Source organism: Rhopilema esculentum, chromosome 1, assembly GCF_057945365.1.
Source record: "Rhopilema esculentum isolate cy_ngs chromosome 1, ASM5794536v1, whole genome shotgun sequence".
In the NCBI taxonomy this organism is placed as follows: Eukaryota; Metazoa; Cnidaria; class Scyphozoa; order Rhizostomeae; family Rhizostomatidae; genus Rhopilema; species Rhopilema esculentum.
In genome coordinates this window covers 881,890-902,712 of record NC_142815.1, presented here as the reverse complement: position 1 = coordinate 902,712, position 20,823 = coordinate 881,890, and the positions used below count along the sequence as shown (strand labels likewise).

General features: G+C 33.5%; 1 protein-coding gene across 1 annotated transcript; it reads left to right on the top strand.

Annotated features, from left to right (window-relative positions):
• The first annotated feature begins 1,470 nt into the window (after window positions 1-1,470).
• On the top strand, window positions 1,471-11,484 carry LOC135690352 (uncharacterized). The gene is made up of 7 exons (XM_065207869.2): window positions 1,471-1,802; window positions 6,042-6,108; window positions 6,968-7,032; window positions 7,709-7,775; window positions 9,460-9,530; window positions 9,872-9,993; window positions 11,200-11,484. Exons 1-7 carry the CDS (start codon window positions 1,746-1,748, stop codon window positions 11,327-11,329), a joined length of 579 nt encoding a protein of 192 aa, XP_065063941.2. The 5' UTR covers window positions 1,471-1,745; the 3' UTR covers window positions 11,330-11,484.
• The last annotated feature ends 9,339 nt before the right edge of the window (window positions 11,485-20,823 follow it).

Here is a 20,823-nt window from a genome sequence, read left to right as displayed (position 1 = left end):
CTGCATACAAATCAATAATTTCTAGCACTGCCAAACTTCGAAGCCAATGGAACTTCAAAAAATCTCTAATTTTGTCTCCTCATCAAATAATGTGCTACAGATATCAATTCAAGTAGGAACGGATTTAAGCGATAAGGCTTAGGGTGGGGGGGGGGAGTTGGTGTGTTAGATACTAATTCTATTCTGCTGCTACGCCCTTTAGGTCACTGGAAAATGGTGGTCACTGGCGCTTTTGTGTTACTACTGACTGCAAGAGAATAATGCTCACCGAATGGAAGCAAGTTAACCGAAGTACACAGAATTCCTTGGTGCGTTGCACGCCTACCCCCCCCCCCCCCTGCTAAATCTATCCCTGAATACAGGGCCCCCAGATGCTTTCTGAGGCTACTCGCAAAAGAAAAAGCTGCGAGAAAAGGATATGCCATTCAGACATCAGTGGCGTAACGAAGAAATGTGGAGCCCTTCCTAAAAGAAGTATTTTGGGGCCCCTCTGCTTATCTAAATTTGAGCAAAGATTTAGAGCCTAAATCTTTGTCTTTGGGGATTTCCTGAAAAACTATATGCATAGGATACTTGGGATTGTCTTCAGGAAGCGCATTTGGTTTGACACCCCCCTTGAAAAATATCTTTTGCAACGAGGACTTCTTTATCTAGGGGTGCATAGCCTGAAAAGTGAGTTTTGCTCACCCACATTGTCGGCAAATGGGACTTTGAAGCCCCTTGAGCACAATGGCAAGCAACGGGCCTACCCGGCGGGCCAAGCCACCACTGAAACAAGGCCATCGATACTAAAATTCCATCTATTAAGCCACTTTGTGTGAGTTTATAGTTAAGAACTAAGCAAATAAAACCTGTATAACCATTGGCAACATTTAAATGTAAGACTTGAAAAGAGTTACTTTATAGAAATCAAAACTTTCCTCGAAGCGTTCAAACCTTGAAGCGTAAGACTTGCTAAAGTTTAGTCAAGAATTTCCAAGAGCGGTTTTGTAAAATAGACATGCTATAACTAGAAAAAAATCGTCAAAATCACATTTGCTCGTGCTTGAGTACCAAGCTGTATTTTGCGGAAAGTGACATGTTTTCAGTTTGCAATAGATTTACTTGGAACAGGGGTTGGCACAAGATGGCAATGCCTACCCTGGAGCACGAGAATACCGGCTGTTTGCCACTCTTGGCTCTAATTTTTTGAATGAGTTTTTACGTAGTTTTCATAGAAATGGAAGAGGAATGGTTTTTTGGGGTTTCTTTTTACCCATGTAGGATTTAAGACAGATTTCATGTACTGCTTAGGTGTAATAACTTCACGGAAGATGCCACATACACACTTAAATAACTCAACCTTACACTTCGCCTGGATAGGACATAGAGTGTTTGCCACCTCTACTCCACAGCAGTGGCAGCGCCAGCTGTTACAGAGTGGGGAGGAGGGGGGGTAATAACACCCCTTGGCGTCGCCATTGGTCCACGGTTGACTTGAAAAACATTTTTTCAATCAATGGTAAAATTTCATTTGAATTAAGCACCGCATTGCATTATTGCCGTTGTTTCCTAGCAACGATGACGACAGCTGTAACGTCAATTCAACGAAGTGAACTGTTACAAATTTTGTTGTTACTTTTCAACAAATTCATAACACGCAAATTGTTCTTGTTGAAAAAGCTTTAGGATCCTTTGCAGAGTAAGCTCCATTTTGCTGTGAAGTGGAAGACGTATTTGCTGTTGGAAAAATTCAGAAATTCGAAATGGAAACGGACAGAAAAGACTCGGCCATGCTTTCGAATTCCGACGTCGAAAGAGCGGTAAGTGACGTCAAAATATTAAATTCTCGTATTTCAGGTTTATTTTTCTGCTTATAAAGTTTTCTGCAGATATAGAGTTATTTGTAACTTGATAAATATTAAGTATAAAGTTAAAATGTGGTTAGAGAAGATAGGAATGAAACAATGAATCAAATTAAGGCGGTAAACACAACTTGTAACATTATACACGGGGCTTGCAAAAGTACGATGTCTGAAATGGCGGCCCACCGAAGCCAAGAGCCTAATCCTACAAGTCTCTTAATTAAATGTTTAGGACTAAATGGTTTTGGTGACCCTACACAATTACAATGGCTCTTGAATGAAAAGAAAGATTTTTTACGGTTTTGCGGAAAAAATTTAGGAAAACTTTGAACCGATGTTTTGAAAAGGTTTTAAAGAAAAGTAAAGGATTCTTAAAAAATCGATATGATATAGACAATAATTTGAAAAGCAAAAATTACTTCTAAATTTATCTTTTCAGTAGCAATTCTATTATTAAAAAAGCGAAGCCGGTTGGGTGCAGTTATAATTAGCTTTGAATGAAAACAAATTAATTTACATTTTTCTTCAAAATTACGATATTATATTGTCATCTTTTCTGAATACTCAGACAATCTTTTACAGGATTGTTCTCAAGCAGTGCATTATACTTTCTTTGAGTTTTTTTCCCCTAAAAACAGCAAAATAATCATTTTATTTCTTTCCAACCAAATTTCCGTAAAATGGCGAATTCATTTTCCCGCCATTAACTCTCGTTTCCAGGCCCTTTAGGCCGTCTCCATACTTTTGCGACTTAATTTCGTATTTAAAAACCTTATGACAATTTCTATATTTTAAGAAAAATAATTCTACAGAAATTACACAATTTATGACAAATCTTTGCTTTTAATAGTCAATAGGTTTTTAACATGAAAATGCATTTACGTTTTTGTGAGCAAAAGTATTGCGCCACTTCGACGAATGAATAATGGCGTCTGTTGTGTGAACAACATGCCATTCAAAATTCAAACCACTTTTATGAAACCATTAATCGTTATTCCATGATTAAAACTAAATTACATAAAACTTCAAGCCATTGGCAACGCATTTCATTTTATCTTTAAAAAAGATATCTTTTCAAAACATCAAAACAGTGAATTTTTAATAAGACAGTCTCGAAGCTTTGAAACCCATGCAAGACTTGCTAAATACAGTCAAAATCTTTTGCAACAGGTTACTTTTGAATGCAACAGGTTACGGGTTAAATTATTATTCTATACTTGTAAGATCACATTAATAAGATGTCTGAGATCCAAGATGATCATTGCTGGTCTTGAACTTTGCGGTCACCCTACTCACGATGGAAGCATATAAATAAGAAAAACAAATAACATATTTTCATTTTCATTAATGTATCTTGATAAATTTTCCCTTATTTCCCACCATAACGGCCATCTTAAAACTTTTATTTAATTTGTTTAGCTGTTTGAATTTCAGCTTGCTTTGAGAAGATCGCGGCGGTGCAGCCATTTTGTAGGCAGTGGCGGCTAGCCCCCCTTTCAGACCTTAATAGGAGTACCCTTTCCGTGACTTTCTCACCTAGTGTAGGTTATAAATACACAAAACAAAAGAATTTTGTAGGTGTAAATTTAAAACTGATTTTAACCGTAATATTACTTTCTCGGCAATTTTCACATTAGAAGTAATTATTTGATTATCGCTTTGAATTAACCTTAAACTGAAATCATCAGCGAAAAAAGGAACGAATTACGTTCATAAAACAGGCATAAAAAATTCATCATTGCACATCTTTATAAAATGAGGAGTTTTGGAAAAGGAACTTTAAAATGTTTGGCTGATCCAAGGAGCAAAATATCATGAATACCCCTTGGCTTTTAACATGGATCTAAAACACAACTATAGAATGATACTTTTTAAGACATGAATGATTTTCCAAAATAAAATAAAAAGGAATTACAAGTTACGAGAAATTACGAGAAAAAAAATTATAAATTTTTGTTTCCTATTTAAAATGGAGGAATGGATAAAAGCTAGTGTTGCTTTCAGAATTTTTGCATTAGATTCAGGAGGTAATTTTCAAGGCCGTACAGGATGACATGCAACAACTCTGTATTTGAGAGGCTTATTAAACAATGAAGCAACAATATCGCATTTATACTGCTGAGAAAATCCCGTCTATTTGCTGGATAAGTATGGCAGATCAAGAAATAGTGTTCCGTGTCCTCAATACTGTCATTAATTGCACACAAGGGGTTCAACGTATCTCTGAAATTATGCTTAAATTTATGGAAGTTCCTCTTACTTAACCCTACCTGTAGCTGTGTTAATATAGATAAACCTTTCTGGTCATGAATACGATAAACAGGCTTTGGTGATGAACGAATAATTGACAATAGTTTTTTCCTTGAAAATGTTTACAGATCTGGATACTCTGATCTCCGGGTCAAGCCTTTCCCATTCGAATAAGCAGTCAGGATAAAAATTCGATTTGAAAACTTGTGTTCTTGCTTCTATTTGCCCTATTGTAGCATTACTGCGAAGATTATAGTTGGAAGGTGTGGAATTGGGTGCCTTGTGTAATCTGGGGTCAAATTGTAAACTATTTTATAGAAGAGGATAAGGCATCTACTCCAGCGTCGGAGGTTTAATGATTCCCAACCAATCTCGTTATGTAATTTTTCACGGGAAGTATCTTTCCTAGTGCCGGTTACTGCCAATGCAGCTGAGTGTTAGACGGATTCTAGTTTTTCCATTTGTTTTGTTAAGACAACACTATCACCATATTCACAAATTGTTTGTGGGATGTGATATATGACATCGCCACAGTCTAGATTCGGTCGAACATAGAGTTGGTACATTTCATCGAGGGTGTGTCGTGGTAGGTTTTTTGAGAAATACCTCAACACTCCTATTCCTTGCCTGGATTTCAAAATAACTGCTTCAATATGACTAGTGAAGGATAATTTGAGTATACTGTGATTCCAAGGTGTTTTTGCTCTTGGATGTTCTTGACTGGGGCATCGTTAAAAGACATAGTTTGACGACTTGGTTTAATCACTTTTTAGAGAACTTCTACCCAATTGAAAAACAATGAATCAATTTTTGAAGTTTAAAGTCTTTATGTTTCTATCTTGTTTTCTTGTGTCCATTTTTCGACTCATTTTATTGTCTTCCTCGTTGAAAAATATTTTTGAAGGTCACAATTATTCACGAGCAGAAAATTCTGGTTGCAGCGCCCATTAGATGGACTGGAAATTGATTTTTGAACATCACTTGCAGTCATTTCTTGTAATCGTTTAAAATGTTTTATTATTTTTTAGACATACTTTTCTAACTTTTGATTGATTTCATTCTTAAAATAAAATTTGTTACTTTATGAGCCCCCCTCCCCTTTAGACTTCATGAAGTAATGATTTCCTCACATATACCAAAGTAAACCTTTACTGTTTTCAGGACAGCATTAAGTTACTACTCCGAGTTCGATAGGATTATCCAGAACAGTGGCGGAAATTCAGGCATGCTTTTTCGGGGAGGGAGGGGGGCTTAGTTCCAAGATTTTCCGACAAGAAAGCACCTTGGATGGATTTTCGGCACATTAAACGTTTTGTCAAATATCAAAGAATCGTTTGAAATCGTTTGAATGGGAGGGGGGTGTTGAGCCCCCATGCCCCATTAATTACCGCCACTGACCAGGCCACTGTTCTGTTCTGAATAAGCTTATGGCTCTCTTTGATCCAATTTGTGATTTTGTGTAGGCTCGATGTATTTTTTGTCAGTATATCTTTAGGCATTTTCTCTTTTATAACTCAACACAGGCATTTATCAAATTCAATTTATCTTATAATTCCATCTTATTACATTCTCCTCGTCGTACTGCTTCATTCCTGACTGTTATTCATACTCATTGCACGACTCGCAGACACGGCAGACAGCATATGCTGCGTTTCTTTCTTCTTAAATATTCATGAATGGTATAGCAAAGTAAAGGAGAGACAATCTGGCCTACATGAATGAAGCAGAGATGTGAAGTACAAGTTTCTATTTTAATTCATAGTGGAGGGAGCAAAAAATATCTTCACTGATTGTGTTGAATATATTTTGAAATTATAATTTTTTCCTTTACCTTCATTCCCAGCATTGCAGCTCCTCACATTTCTTTAATTAAGGTTTCCACTTGGACAATTATATTGTTTATATTTTTGTAATTGAAGGGTTAAAATGTTTGTAATTGTTTTTCAGGCATTCAACGTTGGCCAAGACGAAAGAAAAGAGCTGCTCTCAATTGGCCACTTCGCACAGAATTTCGGTATGATTCAAAATTCTACGTTAATTTCTAGATCTTTAAAATGTTTCTATAGGAACCAAGAAAGTTTCTTTAATGATGAGACTACGAAGAAATTTTATGAAAGAAAACATCCAATCTCCTCAAAACATTTTTTATCTTGCAACCCTTTCTGTTTTTAATTGATTATCACTTTTTTCGTTTCATTTTTTTTATTCTTGTCAATCCTCCTATTCTTCTTTTCTTTCTTCTTTTTATCTTCTTTCTATTTTACCCCTCTTCTCAAGTCTCTCTCTTTTTTCTATCTCATCGTCGTTTTTTGTTTGTTTCCTTCATTTTTCTTGAGGGAAAGACTGGAATGATATTTCTTATCAGTGAGTTGACCTTTAGGGGCCTAAAGTGTTTGCATTAAGCACACAATTAGGGTACTGCTATATAGTAAGATAATAATTGAAGGAAAGCAATAAAGGAAATTCACAGCCATTTTATCGCTATAAACGTGAACTACTCTAGTGAAAATGTGGCCAAAATTGTCCTGAATTTCTTAATATCCCGTCTCTATGTTGATGGTCACATTTTGTAAAATAGCATAAATTTCATGTTTGTCTTTTTTTGTTAGCAAACGTGATTCTTCTTTCTCCCCCTCTTTAAAACAATCTTTTTTTTCTACCTGGAGCCCTTCTTCCCTTTATTCTTCTTTTACAATTCCCGTTTTCTTAGCATCTTCCTTTGCTGTTTTGGTTGAAGCAATTTCTAGAAAGGCCATAAGCCCGATGTTCTTTTCTGCTAAGGCAAACATCGACCATTCTGATTAAATTGAATTTCTGCATGCAATAAACGTGTATTACCATATTTAATAGCATTTTTTAACATATATTTTTAGATAATTGTGAAATAAAAAAAGAAGAAGCTGAAGAACAATTTGTCAATGACGAAGAGAACGTCCTGGTATTATTTCATGTTTATGTTATTTATAAAAGATTGTAATTAATAATCAACAAAAATCAAAGATATGAAAATCTCATATAACTGAGACCAACTCTTCAATACGTTATATTTAGGTTTGTGAGTCTCGATATCAACGCTCTTTTACCAGTATTGTTAATGACTTCTTTATTTACCACTATAAAAGAGCTGATAAGATATGAAATATGCAAAAAGTAAATTACACTATTAAATGGCAATCATAGGTTAATATCTAATTCGATGAACGAAATATCTCATTTGTCTTAAGGTTTTCATGGAGCTATCTTGTGAAGGCTCGATGCATTTTTTGCCAGTCTATCTTTAGGCATTTCCTCTCTTTATAACTCAACTCAGGTACTTCAAGAAAGGAATGTTTTAACGAAGTAAAGGAAAGCCTTTTCCGTGTACCCTCCGTTAGGCCTACGCGAATGAAGCATAGAAGGATTGTGAACTGCAAGTTTCAATTTCTATTCACAGCGGAAGCAGCAAAAGGAATCTTCCCTAATTGTGTTGAATTTTTTCTGGATTTATAATTCTCTCTTGACCTCCATTTACAGAATTGCAGCTCCTTACACTTCCCTAATTGAGGTTCCCACTTTGACAGTTATAATGTATGTAAACCTATTTGAAAGGTTCACATTTTTCTATCGTGTTTCAGGCATTCAACGTTGGCCAACAAGAGAGGAAAGAGGTTCTCTCAATTAACAACTATGCACAGAATTCCGGTATGGGCCCTCTTTAAAAGTGATTAATGATTCAAAATTCATTGCCTTAAGACAATTTTATGCGAACATCTAGATCCTTAAAAAGTTTCTCGAAGAATCAAGAGACTTTCTATGTTGATCAGGCTAAGAAGAAAATCTTGTTTAAACGAGACATCTAATACTTTTTGTTTTAACTAAACATTGCTCGTCTCGTCTTCTTTGGTCTACTTTTGCCAGTCCTCTTCCTTCCTCTTTCTGTTCCTTCTTCTTTTAGAAAAGAAAAACTTCTTTTCAATCTTCTTCTTCCTATTATTCTTAATCAACCTTCTTACCTCCATTTTTATCTATCCTTTAGCTCCTTTTTCTCTTCTCTACAGGGGCGGACTAAGACCATATTACATTCCGGGAAGTCCACTTTTAGGGGCCTAAAAAATTTGGGTTTTGCACATTTGGTTTAAAAAAAAAATAAGAGCACTGCAGTATAGTTAGATATTATTTGAAAGAATACATTTAAAGTCAACAATGCAGCAAAGGAAATTTACAGGTATTTTTCGTTAAAAATTAAATTACTTCAGTGAAAAGGTGGACTTTAGAGTGGTTGGCAAATGTACAAAGGTAACATTTCTCAAAGGTCCGGTTAAGGCCAATTTTTACTTTTGGGCAAACAAATGAGGGGGTAGGAGACAACATGTCCCATGTTTTCAAAGTCTAAAGATAAAAGTTTTTCAACAAATTCAAGAGAATGTCCTTGAAAGCATTGAACCGAATCTTGCCAGAGTGTGTTTGCCAGAACTTAAGTGTCACTCGTGCCATTTTACTTAACCAAATTTTTCTCGTGCGCCATGGTAAAATCGTGAGCAATTTTTCTATTCTGGCTGAAAGTGAAATTGCTAACATGCTTGATTGCCATTTGCATTGGCGCGGTAGCCCCCAATATTCTGTTCGTCGGCATATCAAGGGTCTTTGTCGGGCAAAGATGGAATTCTTGCACTCACTCTGTAACCTTTTTGCAACATATGTAACATCTACAATCTACAATCCTGGTCAAAACTAATTAGGACTCTTAAAAGAAATTTCATATTTTCTCTTTCATTTGAAAAATAGCTTTTCCTCTCTCTGAATTCAATGTTGAATGCATGAAAGAATGCAATTTGAAGGGGGAACAATAGTACTACAAATCCAACATTAATTGTGTATAAAGAGAGAGGGGATTTGAATTTACATGGGCAATGTAAAACAAAACTTGCAAAATTTATATTTTATCTCAGCAATTTTGTCCAGGATTGTAGATCCCCTTATTCATTATTAAGGGATTCCTTCTGTAGCGATGCGAAACCCTGTCTATATCATTCTTTAATCTTGATGCTTCCATATACACAACAACGCTGCAACGAGTGACATATGTCGATGGCTTCAGTTTGAAAAATAATAAACATTTCATATTTGTCTTTTTCTGTTAGCGACCGCGGTCCTTCTTTCTTCTCCACTTCAACTTCTCCTTCTACCTCGACTCTTTCTCCTTTTTCTTCTTTTAGTACTTCCGTTTTCCTTACTTTTTCTTTGCTGTTTTGGTGAAAGTATTTCTAGAAAGGCCATAAGCCCTGTGTTTTTTTCTTCTTATGGAAAACGTCAGTCATTCTTATGAAATTTCTGCACGCAAAGTGTGTATTATTATTTATAATAGAGTGGTAACATCAATTTTCAGATATAAATGAAATTAAAAAGGAGGAAACCGAAGAACAAACTGTCAAGGTCCATGTTGGAAAAAACGTCCAGGTATCTTTTGAAATCTTCTAATTATTGATGTAAGTTAAAAAAGCCAGATTTCATTTTCAAAACATCTCTGTGTGCACACAAAATCAAGCTTTATCTATCTTTTCAAATAAAATTAGTAATAAATGCGATGTATGTTTCATTCTTGCGCAACCAAAGACTTTGCAGGGAAGCGTGCTAGTATATTGTGCCAAAAATGTGACAAATGTTTTCAATGTAGTTGTTCATTTTCGGATTGAGAAAAAGTGATGTTTTTTCCACTTCATAGCAATGCATTCACAAAACTCTTTGGACATTTCCTTCAGCCTCTACCTGACATATGACATTGTTTATCTACTTTTCAGGAGTTGACATTCACAAAAAGAATTGGCGCCCTGAAGCGCGATATATGTCACTCGTTCAACATTAAAAAGAAAAGCAGATTTGTCATGCTGAACGAGAATAAGAAGAAACTTTCAGAAATAAGGTATTTATAGTGATTCATTCCTATTGCCAACACTCCAATTGCACCTTTTTCAGATCTGCTCTTATCAGGGGCGGTATCAGCTCGAAATATAATTCCGATGTGTTGACGTCACAATAATATAGTTTTAAGAAATGTTCAATTTGGCCATTAGTCACAAAAGAGCATTATGAAATGCCTCAAAACATGTATAATCGGGTAAAAGTATTAAGACTTGGCTGAGATATGGCCATTTGAGCACAAGCTCTTTCCCTATCAAACCTCTGTAATTTGGTCTTGGTTAATAACTTTATTAACCAGGCCAGAATAACAGTAATCCGTTAGCAAATTGAAGTTTTTCATTGGCTAAATCCGGTTACTAGTATTTTTAACTGATTATGCATACTTAGAGGTATTTTCTTGCGGGTTGTTTCTTTCGGATTAAGTCGTCATAATTAAGAAATTCTAGAAACGTCTGATGACATCACACTTCAGTAATCTAGATTGAAGGTGGACAGAAGAGTAGGGAGCTTCCCCTGAAGTGTTTTTGTTGCCACGCCCACTTAATTGCTTTAAACGACGAGTTCTGTGGAATGCTAGTCTCTTTATCAAATATTTGTTGAAAAAAGTTGTGTGTTTTGAATAAGAGTAACTTTCCTTTGCTTTAGTTGTAAGGTCAAGGTATAAAGATGACAATACTGGTCTCCTTGGGATACCATCCTTGCAGAGTTTAGGTAGCCAATAAAACACAAGTATTTGTGTCCCTGGTATAATCACAATACAGATGTACCCTCTATAGAAAAATTCCATCTTTACGTGTTTAGCTAAGCAAAAGTACACATCATCTTATCATGTACATAGGTTTATGCAAGACATGATCAATCACAATTTTTCATTTTTTGAATCATTATAAAAATTTCATTGTAGACTTGTTAAAGAAATCGATCTCATTAAAATTGTGAAAAGAGAAGATTTTCTGTCCTGATGACTTTCGGAACCTTTTTGCAGACCTTAAAAATAAAGAAATCTAAGGAACGATATATTTCCCATGCATCTTGTCTCGTACAAGGCTTCAATATAACGATTTATGATTTCAATCTCCAATTTATATTTGAATTTATAGTTTCATTTGTTTATTCGTTCAGAATATTTTTAATATTAGAATATTTATAATAGGGTTTTAGATAAAGCATAAATTGCAATCAGTTTAATGTTTGTTTTCAACGACAGACCAGGGATGACAATTCTTTTAAAGTTCCTGCCGAAGAAAAAAGAACATACGATGAAGTTCTACTCCTCAAATGGAACCGTACACAACTTTTACGGTTGTTCGATTGAAAATTTTTTTATGAAAATGTAAAACTTTTTCGTTTCTATTTGAATTTTTGAATTGTTTGTTTATATTGTTTTGATTAATGTTATTTTCCAATTGTTGAAATTACCTGAATGAAATGTTGAAATTAAAATTAATGAAATTAATGAAATTATATTTTCATTAAATGTTGTGAAAAGTTACCATATTTTTATCTATGTTCAATACTCTGCTTAATTTACCCTAGAGAAGGGTTGCAATTTTTTATTGGGTTACGGGAACAGTTTATTGCCAAAACGAGGCAACTAGAAGAACTGTTTGACTACAGACACCTTGGGGGCCCGCCCCAATGTAACAGCGCTAAAGACTCTACCGGTTTCAACCCATCTCCTCCCCCTTTTCTTTTTATCTTGGGGTATCTTATTTGACTAGTGCAGGGGCCAGCAATGTAAGAAAGTTTCCTTCTACCCCCATAGCCCCTTTTGTGGCAAACCTTTTCTTGACGCTGTTTTACTTGTGTACTGTTGTTCAATGTATTTTGTGTAATCTAAAGTTTTCTCAAAATGAATAATTTAGGCTGTTTTTCATTATTTTAGTTAGCGAAAACTAGGAAAGCCCTCTGTGGCACAGCCCTGTACTTTAATGAGACTATCGAACTATTTTCGATAAGACAAATTCATATTTATTGCATCTTTTCACGCCATAATCATTTCAATCAAAGAAAATGTCTTTTTGCTTGGTGCAAAATACAACTGAACTCATGTTTTGTTTCTTTTGGAAAACTCTGTAGTGATAAGCGAAGCTAGGATGTTGAGTAGACGCATTGACAAGGTCATGGAAACAGAATTGAAGCAGCTAACGACTGAGTAGAGAACACTTATATTAAAGTATACTATAGCGAAAATTATAAAAACCTTTACCAAAAGCGTACGCAAAGAGGAAGCCAAGAGTGCACCGTAATCTCCACGTGGTGCTTTTTAAATTATTTATTTACCACAAGCTGTTTGAAATAGTCCTCTTGCAATGTATCCTAAACTGATGATACAAGTCTTTCCGCGCACGCTAAAATCTTGGCTCTTCTAGGCTGTAAAAAAGGATCTTTGAAACTTCGATCCCTGGATACAGGGGAATGGACTTGAAACATATCTCGAATTGTCCTAAACGGAAGCAATTGCATTTTTGCGGCTCAGCTACAAAGGGAAGGTAATCCCTAACTATCAAAAGCGCAAGTCTCAGCCCAGCCATTTGGATTATAAAGAATAAACTTAATATTGTAAATGATACCATGTATCTTGGCAGAAAGACCAGGATCTTTATTTGAAGAAAGATATTAACGAGGCTATAAAGAAAGGTTTTTGGCAGTAGAATTGCTAAAGCAATAGCTAAAGCTAAAAGTAAATAGTTATTTATACAATCGTTCCGCTATGAAACAGCCTGGCGGACAATATTCTGACGCAGACGAATTCGGATTCCTTTAACAATCTATGTCGTTGTAATCTTAACGTTGTAATTGACCCAAAATTCTGGACAGGAATTTGTATGACTAGTAAGGGTTGTTAAATGTAATGATGATGATGATGATGATGATGATAAGGAAGATTTTGCATACAAGTATAGTATGCTTGTTCAAAATAGGCCCATTAAATATCCATACATTTTTGGAAAAGGTTTTCTTGGTGGATTCTACCCTAGGTACCAGAGCGCCTCATGAAAAAACTAGTTCAACACACCAAAGAAATGAAAACCACACCAACATTTCAACCGTTTTTTCTTCAAACATTTTTTAAGCTTCTTCGGTTATTGGAAATACCTTGAACACACCACTCATCGCTAAACCCCTAAGCACCCCCCAATTGCAAGGAAAAGAAAGAAATGGAGAGAGATTATGTGACCCGCAGGTGTCGTTTGTGTCGTCACAAGAGGAAGCCTCCCTTTCAACCATGTACGGGAAAGGGCTGCTTTAAAGAAAATATTACTTCTAAGTCACCCCCTATCGTTGTCAATCTGCACCCCAACCCCAAACAGGAAATGGGAATTAAATTAATTTTCTTCCAAAAACTGACAAAAGTAAAGATTGCAATCATTTGCCCTAAATTTAAAAGAAAAAGCAATTTACACCCATTGAAATTTGAAATGAGCAACAATAAAGCCACAAGGATTACCAACATTGCTGTCCCTTGCTCTCTTTGACAAAAAAATTTAGTTGTAAGATCAAACGACGAATAGTTTGAAATCGTAAATAATTGCACCAAAAAGCCCATTCAATTCATAGAAACGACAGGAGCACAAAATATAAAATAAAAACAAATTATAAAATACTTTACAGATCTTTACAAACTCCTGGCACATAAAAACCTGAAATTGCTCAGGCTTTAATGTCATTTTGCCGAAAAACCACAAAACCACATCCAAGGGCAAAATCATTCGAAACGATAGATACTCGATCACAAACCTCTCACATTGATTCATATAGGCCTTTAATCCAGCAAAGACTGTTTCAAACGGTAAAAAGTTTAACAAACAAAATTGCTGTTGATCCTTATTCTGGGGGATCTACTTCGAAACAGTTTTAGATGAAATCTTTGACTAACAATCTTTGAAAATTCCAGTTTCTTACCATTTCAAGATACAAATGTACTCCACCACAGATAAGGAATGTTGTTTCGAAACAAAATCATAAGAAATCGGCTTTCTGCAGGATTTATTTCTTAGTTCGATAACATTTGGGCCTCTGTTGTTCAGGACGCCTTTAGTTATCGAACAAAGGTGCCTTAAACTGCCTACACCACTGGCTAGTAGGCTGACGAGCCAGTTTCCACTTTTGGTATTGTTTATTGCAACATTTTTCCTCTTTTCCGTTTTTTATGATAGGACATAATTCTTAAGCCATTATATATATAAATAAGGTCGATAATGCCATACGGAGGACAATAAGATATTTTTCCTTGTATAGGGAAGGACTTTTTTCACCTCTAGAATCAAGTGATTAAATATTTTTTAGACATGCCACATTTTCAAAAAGCAATTGATGAATGCTTTAAAAGAAACATCGATGATGTCATTATAAATTAAGACGAAGTTGACAAAACTAGGTGGACCAGCAGAGCCGTGTTTTGGCCCCTTAGCAAAGTAGGGCGACAAGGGGTCTTTTTACCTACGTCCAATTAAGCTTTTCGGGCGGTAGACGAAATACCTTAAAAGCACACAGAAATGCCACAAGACAGCTTAGAAACTCTTCAATTGTAAATTATTTATGTTTAAATTACAAGTAGCGATTTTAATCTATATTAAATTTCTTTTCATCCTTCGAGAATATAAACAGGAAAATTTCTGGATTAAGTTCTGGATTGTGTTTTCAATCGAGAGTATCGTAAGAATTCTAAATCTTTTTGGCTTCTAGTGATCTTGAACTGGCCTTAGTACAGTTAGGTTTAGAAAAACTATTTCTCAGTTGTTGCATTATTTAGTACATAAATCTCATGAAAAGTTGAACTAACCCCTTTTTCGTAAGCAGCCCGCAAAATCTGTGACTGGCTCATCTTTGTGAATTCAGATTTAAATTCTTTCCAAATTGCATTTTCCCATTATGGAGAGTTCTGGCTTCTAAAAATTCTTTCTCAGTATTAAAGTAAGCTTCTTATCAAAGAAATATGCATATTTCATCTGAAAAAGCTGTTAATATGAAGAAATTTGACGGTTAGGGTCCCCTTTTAGGAGGGGGGGAGGCGATACTGAGTAGTGCCCTCGAAAGTTTAAGCACTGCATTTGTGAATTTTCAAAAATTTTCAGCAAGAAAGAAAGTCGTTATTATTGTGAACTCCATTCATTCAGGACATTCTATTTTAAATATTCATTTATAATTTAATATCTACGCGATATTTTTATATACAAATAAAATTTGCTTTTATACACGTTCCGATTTCTATATAGAGCCATATTTACTTATCATTTCTTATGTAAAAGATACTGAGGAGAAGTTAAGATTTATTTAGTTTGCTTCATAGTTTTAGTGAAGGAAGTTCGAGATTGACATTCTCGGTTTACTTACCGATGCACTAAGGAAGATCAAGTCTTTAAAACAGAAATCTGCCTGACGTTTTAACTACAAATCAAATTAGGAAAAATTTATCACAAGGCTATAGGAATAGAGAGAGGTGAAAAGGATCTCTTGCAGAAAAGGACAAAAATTGAGGAGGGCTTGCGCAAAAGAATATGCAGTAGTTCTTTCAATTTAATGGCTAACATGAGAAATTGCTCAATTTCATATGATAATTGTGATGGTGAAGCAGGAAAGATATCAATTGGTCTAAAGAGGAAAGGCATTCAACAATAAAAGTTTGACTCAATCTGTGAATGGCATTTGTCTTAGATCCTAGCCATATTTTCTAAGAGGAAAAAGATGTGATTCTTCAATAATACAGACAGGGGATTTGATTTAATATATTGCGTTGCATTTTTGTGTTGTTTTTCATTTTTCGTTTAATTCTATCAACTTTCGCCCTTCAAATCATTCTAAATTTTACATCCTTTTAATCATCTTGAAATTTACTCAGCAAAGTGGAATTTGTTGCTAATTCTGCTTATTCCAACCTCGAGACAATCTGTACATGAGAACAAATCACCCTTGGTGTAACAACATTAATACCTTTTTGGCAAATCTTTAAAATTTCTTTACGCTCACCTTTGTAAAAGCCGATCGGCGATAAGACGAGTCGGACAAGGATCTCTCGATCATCTGACGTCGATTCAGTCAGATGTTTTGCGATGTCCAAGAACAGTTCTGGAAGACAAAAGTTTGTTGAATTAAATGATTTACGGATTAAAGAAAAAAAAATTAGACAAAATTCAATTCAATGAATTCAATGAGAAGAATGAATTTTGCAAAGATGAATTTTTCAAAGAGGTTTTAATTTATGAATTCCGTTTTTAATTGTAAAAAAAGCATATAATGAAATAAAATCTTAGCAACGAGCTCGTACCGTAATTCTGCGCAAAATGCCTGAAAATGGAGAGCAGTTTTCTCCTTTGGCGTCGGTCAACGTTAAATATCTGAAATTAAATTGAAAATATGTAAATTGAATTCGGTTGCCAATCCAGCTAGATTAAGTTGAGATATTAAATGGTTTCATAGGCTTTGCAATGCTTAGAAAGAAGACTATGGGATCGATTCAAGTTTTCATGCGACCGTAGGTACTTTTTGCTCCCGTTACTAATTTAGATATAACTAAGGATAAGGAGTGCTTTCGTTGTAAATTGAAATATAAAGTTTTATCAATTCATATGAAATGAACCGTTCATTGCTTCATTCATGAGAAGATTTTAAAGACTTCTAATTTCGATATATCGATTTTAAAGACATTAAAATCACTAATTTTGTTATGAAGTTCCTTTTATGAAATAGCTGTGTTTATTTGTGAAGAGAAGAAAAGGAAAAAATACTGACAAAATATGGATCAAACAGAAACAAAGTAGATGCATGAAAACCACAAGACAATTGAATTTGTGAATAGGGCGGTTGCCAGTTAAAGAGTCATCAACGCAAAAAATTTACATCGCCAAAAACATTTTTCGTCGTTCGAGTTTGTTATGTGAACAGCGAAGACTATCGCAAAAAGGCGCAATGTTGTCTGGAATACAGAGAAGGGGGTCTAATTTAGGGGAAGGAAGTTGAAGTGAGCAAGGGTGCGAGTGCCTGCGAGTGCGGGTCGTTTTGAGGCCGATATCGGAAGATTTAAACTAGCGCATGATTGTCGTCACGATCAAGGAAAATTGAAAACAAACCAATTTTGATCAAATATGGCGTTGAAAGGATGAAAATGGAAAAACGTTTTCTATTCTGGACAAGCTCTCGCCAATGAGGGTTAGCAAGTAGTAAAATTCTATCATACATAGGTTTGAATACCATTCTATTTATTTAATTTTTTTGATTGATTACCATTCGACATTTTAATTTTGATTGATTTGATTCTTTCTTGGTTATTTATATCAACGTTTTTAATTTCATCGACGCGAAGAGCCATGACCGTTGGTAGAAACTTGCCTTGTGCCAAGAAATCTCCAATCGACCGAGAGCTTTCACAATTATTTTTGGATTTCACATGTTCAATCGATTTTTGTCGATGAACATAAAAATACTAGGTTACCAAAAATTCAATCGTACTTGTTTCTCTCGCTTGTTTCTCGCAACATGTTTGTGATACAAAGCATGTAAAGCCATTTTTTGGTAGAATATTTGCCCCCACTTCATATGACCAAAATAGTTTTGTAATTTTCGGAGGTCGTTCAATTGCGTTGGTGCCGCTTTAAATTTGTGTATCTTTTGTTGGCTAAGTTCCATTTATTCGGTAAATAAAGAAATCATACACACTCAAGACTTGAATGAAAATATTTGCAAAGATTTGAAAAGCAAAGTTCAAAATGTAATGTCTTGCTTTGTTTATAAAGCAGAGGGAAAATATAAATAGAAATTTATAAATTTAAATGTTACTTGAATATAATGATCTCGATTATATACAGTTGAAACTTAAAACGAGGTTTGTCACTTGGATACAGTTACCATGGTAAAAGCTCTTGGCTTCATAATGGGGGATTCAGTAAAATCTCCATTTTTAAAATCGAAATAATAAAGAACTTTTTGCTAAATAAGTTATATTTTGAGAGTTATGACAATAATATTTGGAAATTCAAACAGAAAATGAAGCGTCGGGCCTCTTAGAAACTGTTTTACAAACAATTGAAAACATCATAGAAATTTTAATTCTTAAAGTAATTCGAATCGCATCAACGAGATCTTTCATTTGATGTCATTCATTTTGATGTAAACAATGTCTTTGCTTATCAGAACTAAGTCAATACAATAATAAACTATGACATCATTTTGACCTAACAGCCACACCCAATCTTGATAAAAACTACACCAGTAGATGCCCCTTTCAAAACCCTTAAAAATGAGGGTTTGACTCCCAACATACTCAATAACACTTGTGAGTTATGACAATAAAGCTTAGAAATTAAAACGCAAAATGGACCTGATAATTTTTGTAGCCAGCTACTTTTGTACTGCAAACCTAGACCAATCTCCTATTTCATTATATCTGAAACTTAAAATTGAAATTTATGTATACATATTGCTTTTGTTAATAACCGCAAGAAAAATTGAATTCTAATCAGGACCAAAGATTGTCTAGATAATTCAGTTAAAGAATTATATTGTTTGTAAGAAGTTAGATACAGAAAGAGCAAAAAAGGATTGTTTTAAAATGCTCTACAATTATTTACACACAACAATTCAAAATTTCGTACAAAAAGTCTAAACAGAAATATAACATCTAAATAGAAACATTAAATTCGAACTAATACAGACATTTATGAAGAGTAAATGAAATTAATATCCAAATAATCAAGAACTTTTTGTCCGATAAGTTATATTTTGAGCATAAACAGGCAGGTAATGTTTTTGTTTTTTCCATTCTATCAACATCTCAAACAACCAAAAATAAACCCTAAATTTATACTGATAAGCAACTATGAAGATTGAATAAAAATAACATGCAGAATATGAAGGAACGTGGTCATATAATTTGAAAGAAAACAAAAATTTAAAGTTTTTTCCATTCTATCAATATAGATGTCTAAATAGAAAATTTGTGTTTTTTTCTTTCATTTTGAAATTTCATAATTTAAAATATGAAAAGAAACAAACAAACAGCGGAACATATTTAAAAACAACAAAACTATTACATATTCAACAACGGAACATATTTAAAAAGAACAAAACTATTTATTATTTTTTACAGTCATATTCGGAAAAGTTCCAGAATAATAATTGTTACAAAAGGAGGGAAATTCCTTTCTATAAAAAGGAAATTGTCTCCTCTGCTGTTTTTTGAAACTTTTTTTTCACAATCTTCACCTTTATTGTCATCCCTGGTCTAGAAGAGAATTAGAGAAATAAAATTTTTTTTTTAGAATTTCGATGAAAATGCGAGCATATATTGGCCTGTACTTTATATTAAAATATGTATATGTAACATAATTTCATCATCATCATTACATTTACATTTAACAACCCTTTGGGTCATCCAAATGTCTGCCCAGTCAACAACAATATTAAAATTTTAAAATTTACTGAGGTGATTTCGACATAGGTTTTAAAAGTTATCCGAATTTGCCTGCATCACAATACTTAATACCGTCTTCAAATAATTTCAATAATTTAAAGAATGAGATATTCGCAATGTATAAATTGAAAAAGGAAACAAATTTTCATTACCAACAGTGGGAATAATAATTGTGATAGATGAATATCTTAGCTCCTTCACCTTTTTTTTCTTCTTTCAAAAATGAAATCTTTTTTCTTTCTTTTATGTGGGATATCTCTGACACTCTTTTCTTGCGTATGTTAAATTTTTTTCGAAGGGTATCTCCTAAAAGAACAGGAGAGTAAGTATTAAATTTTAAAACACAGTAAATCCTCTTGTCTAATTAAGACTGCAAAATTGACATGAAATTCCCAATGCAAATATTGACCATAAAATATCTGCAATTTATTGTTAAGGAAAATTGTATATAAGTTATTAATTTATAATTTAATTTACAAAAATCCGCAAAGGAAATATTGAGTTTAATTGAAATTGTTGAGTTCTATGAAATAAGCAAAATAGCAACCTTTTTTCTTTTTTGGAATGAAAAATGTTTAATAAAAGTGATAAAAATTTACAAGGGAAATGCTTGTATATATTGAGTTCAATGAAGTAAGAAAATAATAATCTCTTTTCATTTTTGGAATGAAAATTTTAAATGAAAGTTAGAAAAATATACAAGGGAAATACTTGTATATATTGAGTTCAATGAAGTAAGCAAATAATAATCTCTTTTCATTTTTGGAATGAAAATTTTTAATGAAAGTTAGAAAAATTTACAAGGGAAATACTTGTATATATTGAGTTGAATGAAGTAAGCAAATAATAATCTCTTTTCATTTTAGGAATGAACATTTTTAATAAAAGTTATAAAAATTTACAAGAGAAATACTTGTATATATTAAGTTGAATGAAGTAAGCAAATAATAATCTCTTTTCATTTTAGGAATGAACAATTTTAATAAAAGTTATAAAGATTTACAAGGGAAATACTTGTATATATTGAGTTGAATGAAGTAAGCAAATAATAATCTCTTTTCATTTTAGGAATGAACATTTTTAATAAAAGTTATAAAAATTTACAAGAGAAATACTTGTATATATTGAGTTGAATGAAGTAAGCAAATAATAATCTCTTTTCATTTTAGGAATGAACATTTTTAATAAAAGTTAGTAAAATTTACAAGGGAAATACTTGTATATATTGAGTTTAATGAAGTAAGCAAATAATAATCTCTTGTCATTTTTGGAATGAACATTATTAATAAAAGTTATAAAAATTTACAAGTGAAATACTTGTATATATAGAGTTCAATGAAGTAAGCAAATAATAATCTCTTTTCATATTTTGAATGAACATTATTAATAAAAGTTATAAAAATTTACAAGGGAGATACTTGT

Bases quoted from the DNA above. Each gene is read 5' to 3' on its own strand.
- LOC135690352 (XM_065207869.2), top strand. From the start codon at position 1,746: ATGGAAACGGACAGAAAAGACTCGGCCATGCTTTCGAATTCCGACGTC. The intron at 6,109-6,967 runs GTATGATTCAAA...ATATATTTTTAG, and splicing joins CCACTTCGCACAGAATTTCG to ATAATTGTGAAATAAAAAAA. The intron at 9,531-9,871 runs GTATCTTTTGAA...TCTACTTTTCAG, and splicing joins ATGTTGGAAAAAACGTCCAG to GAGTTGACATTCACAAAAAG.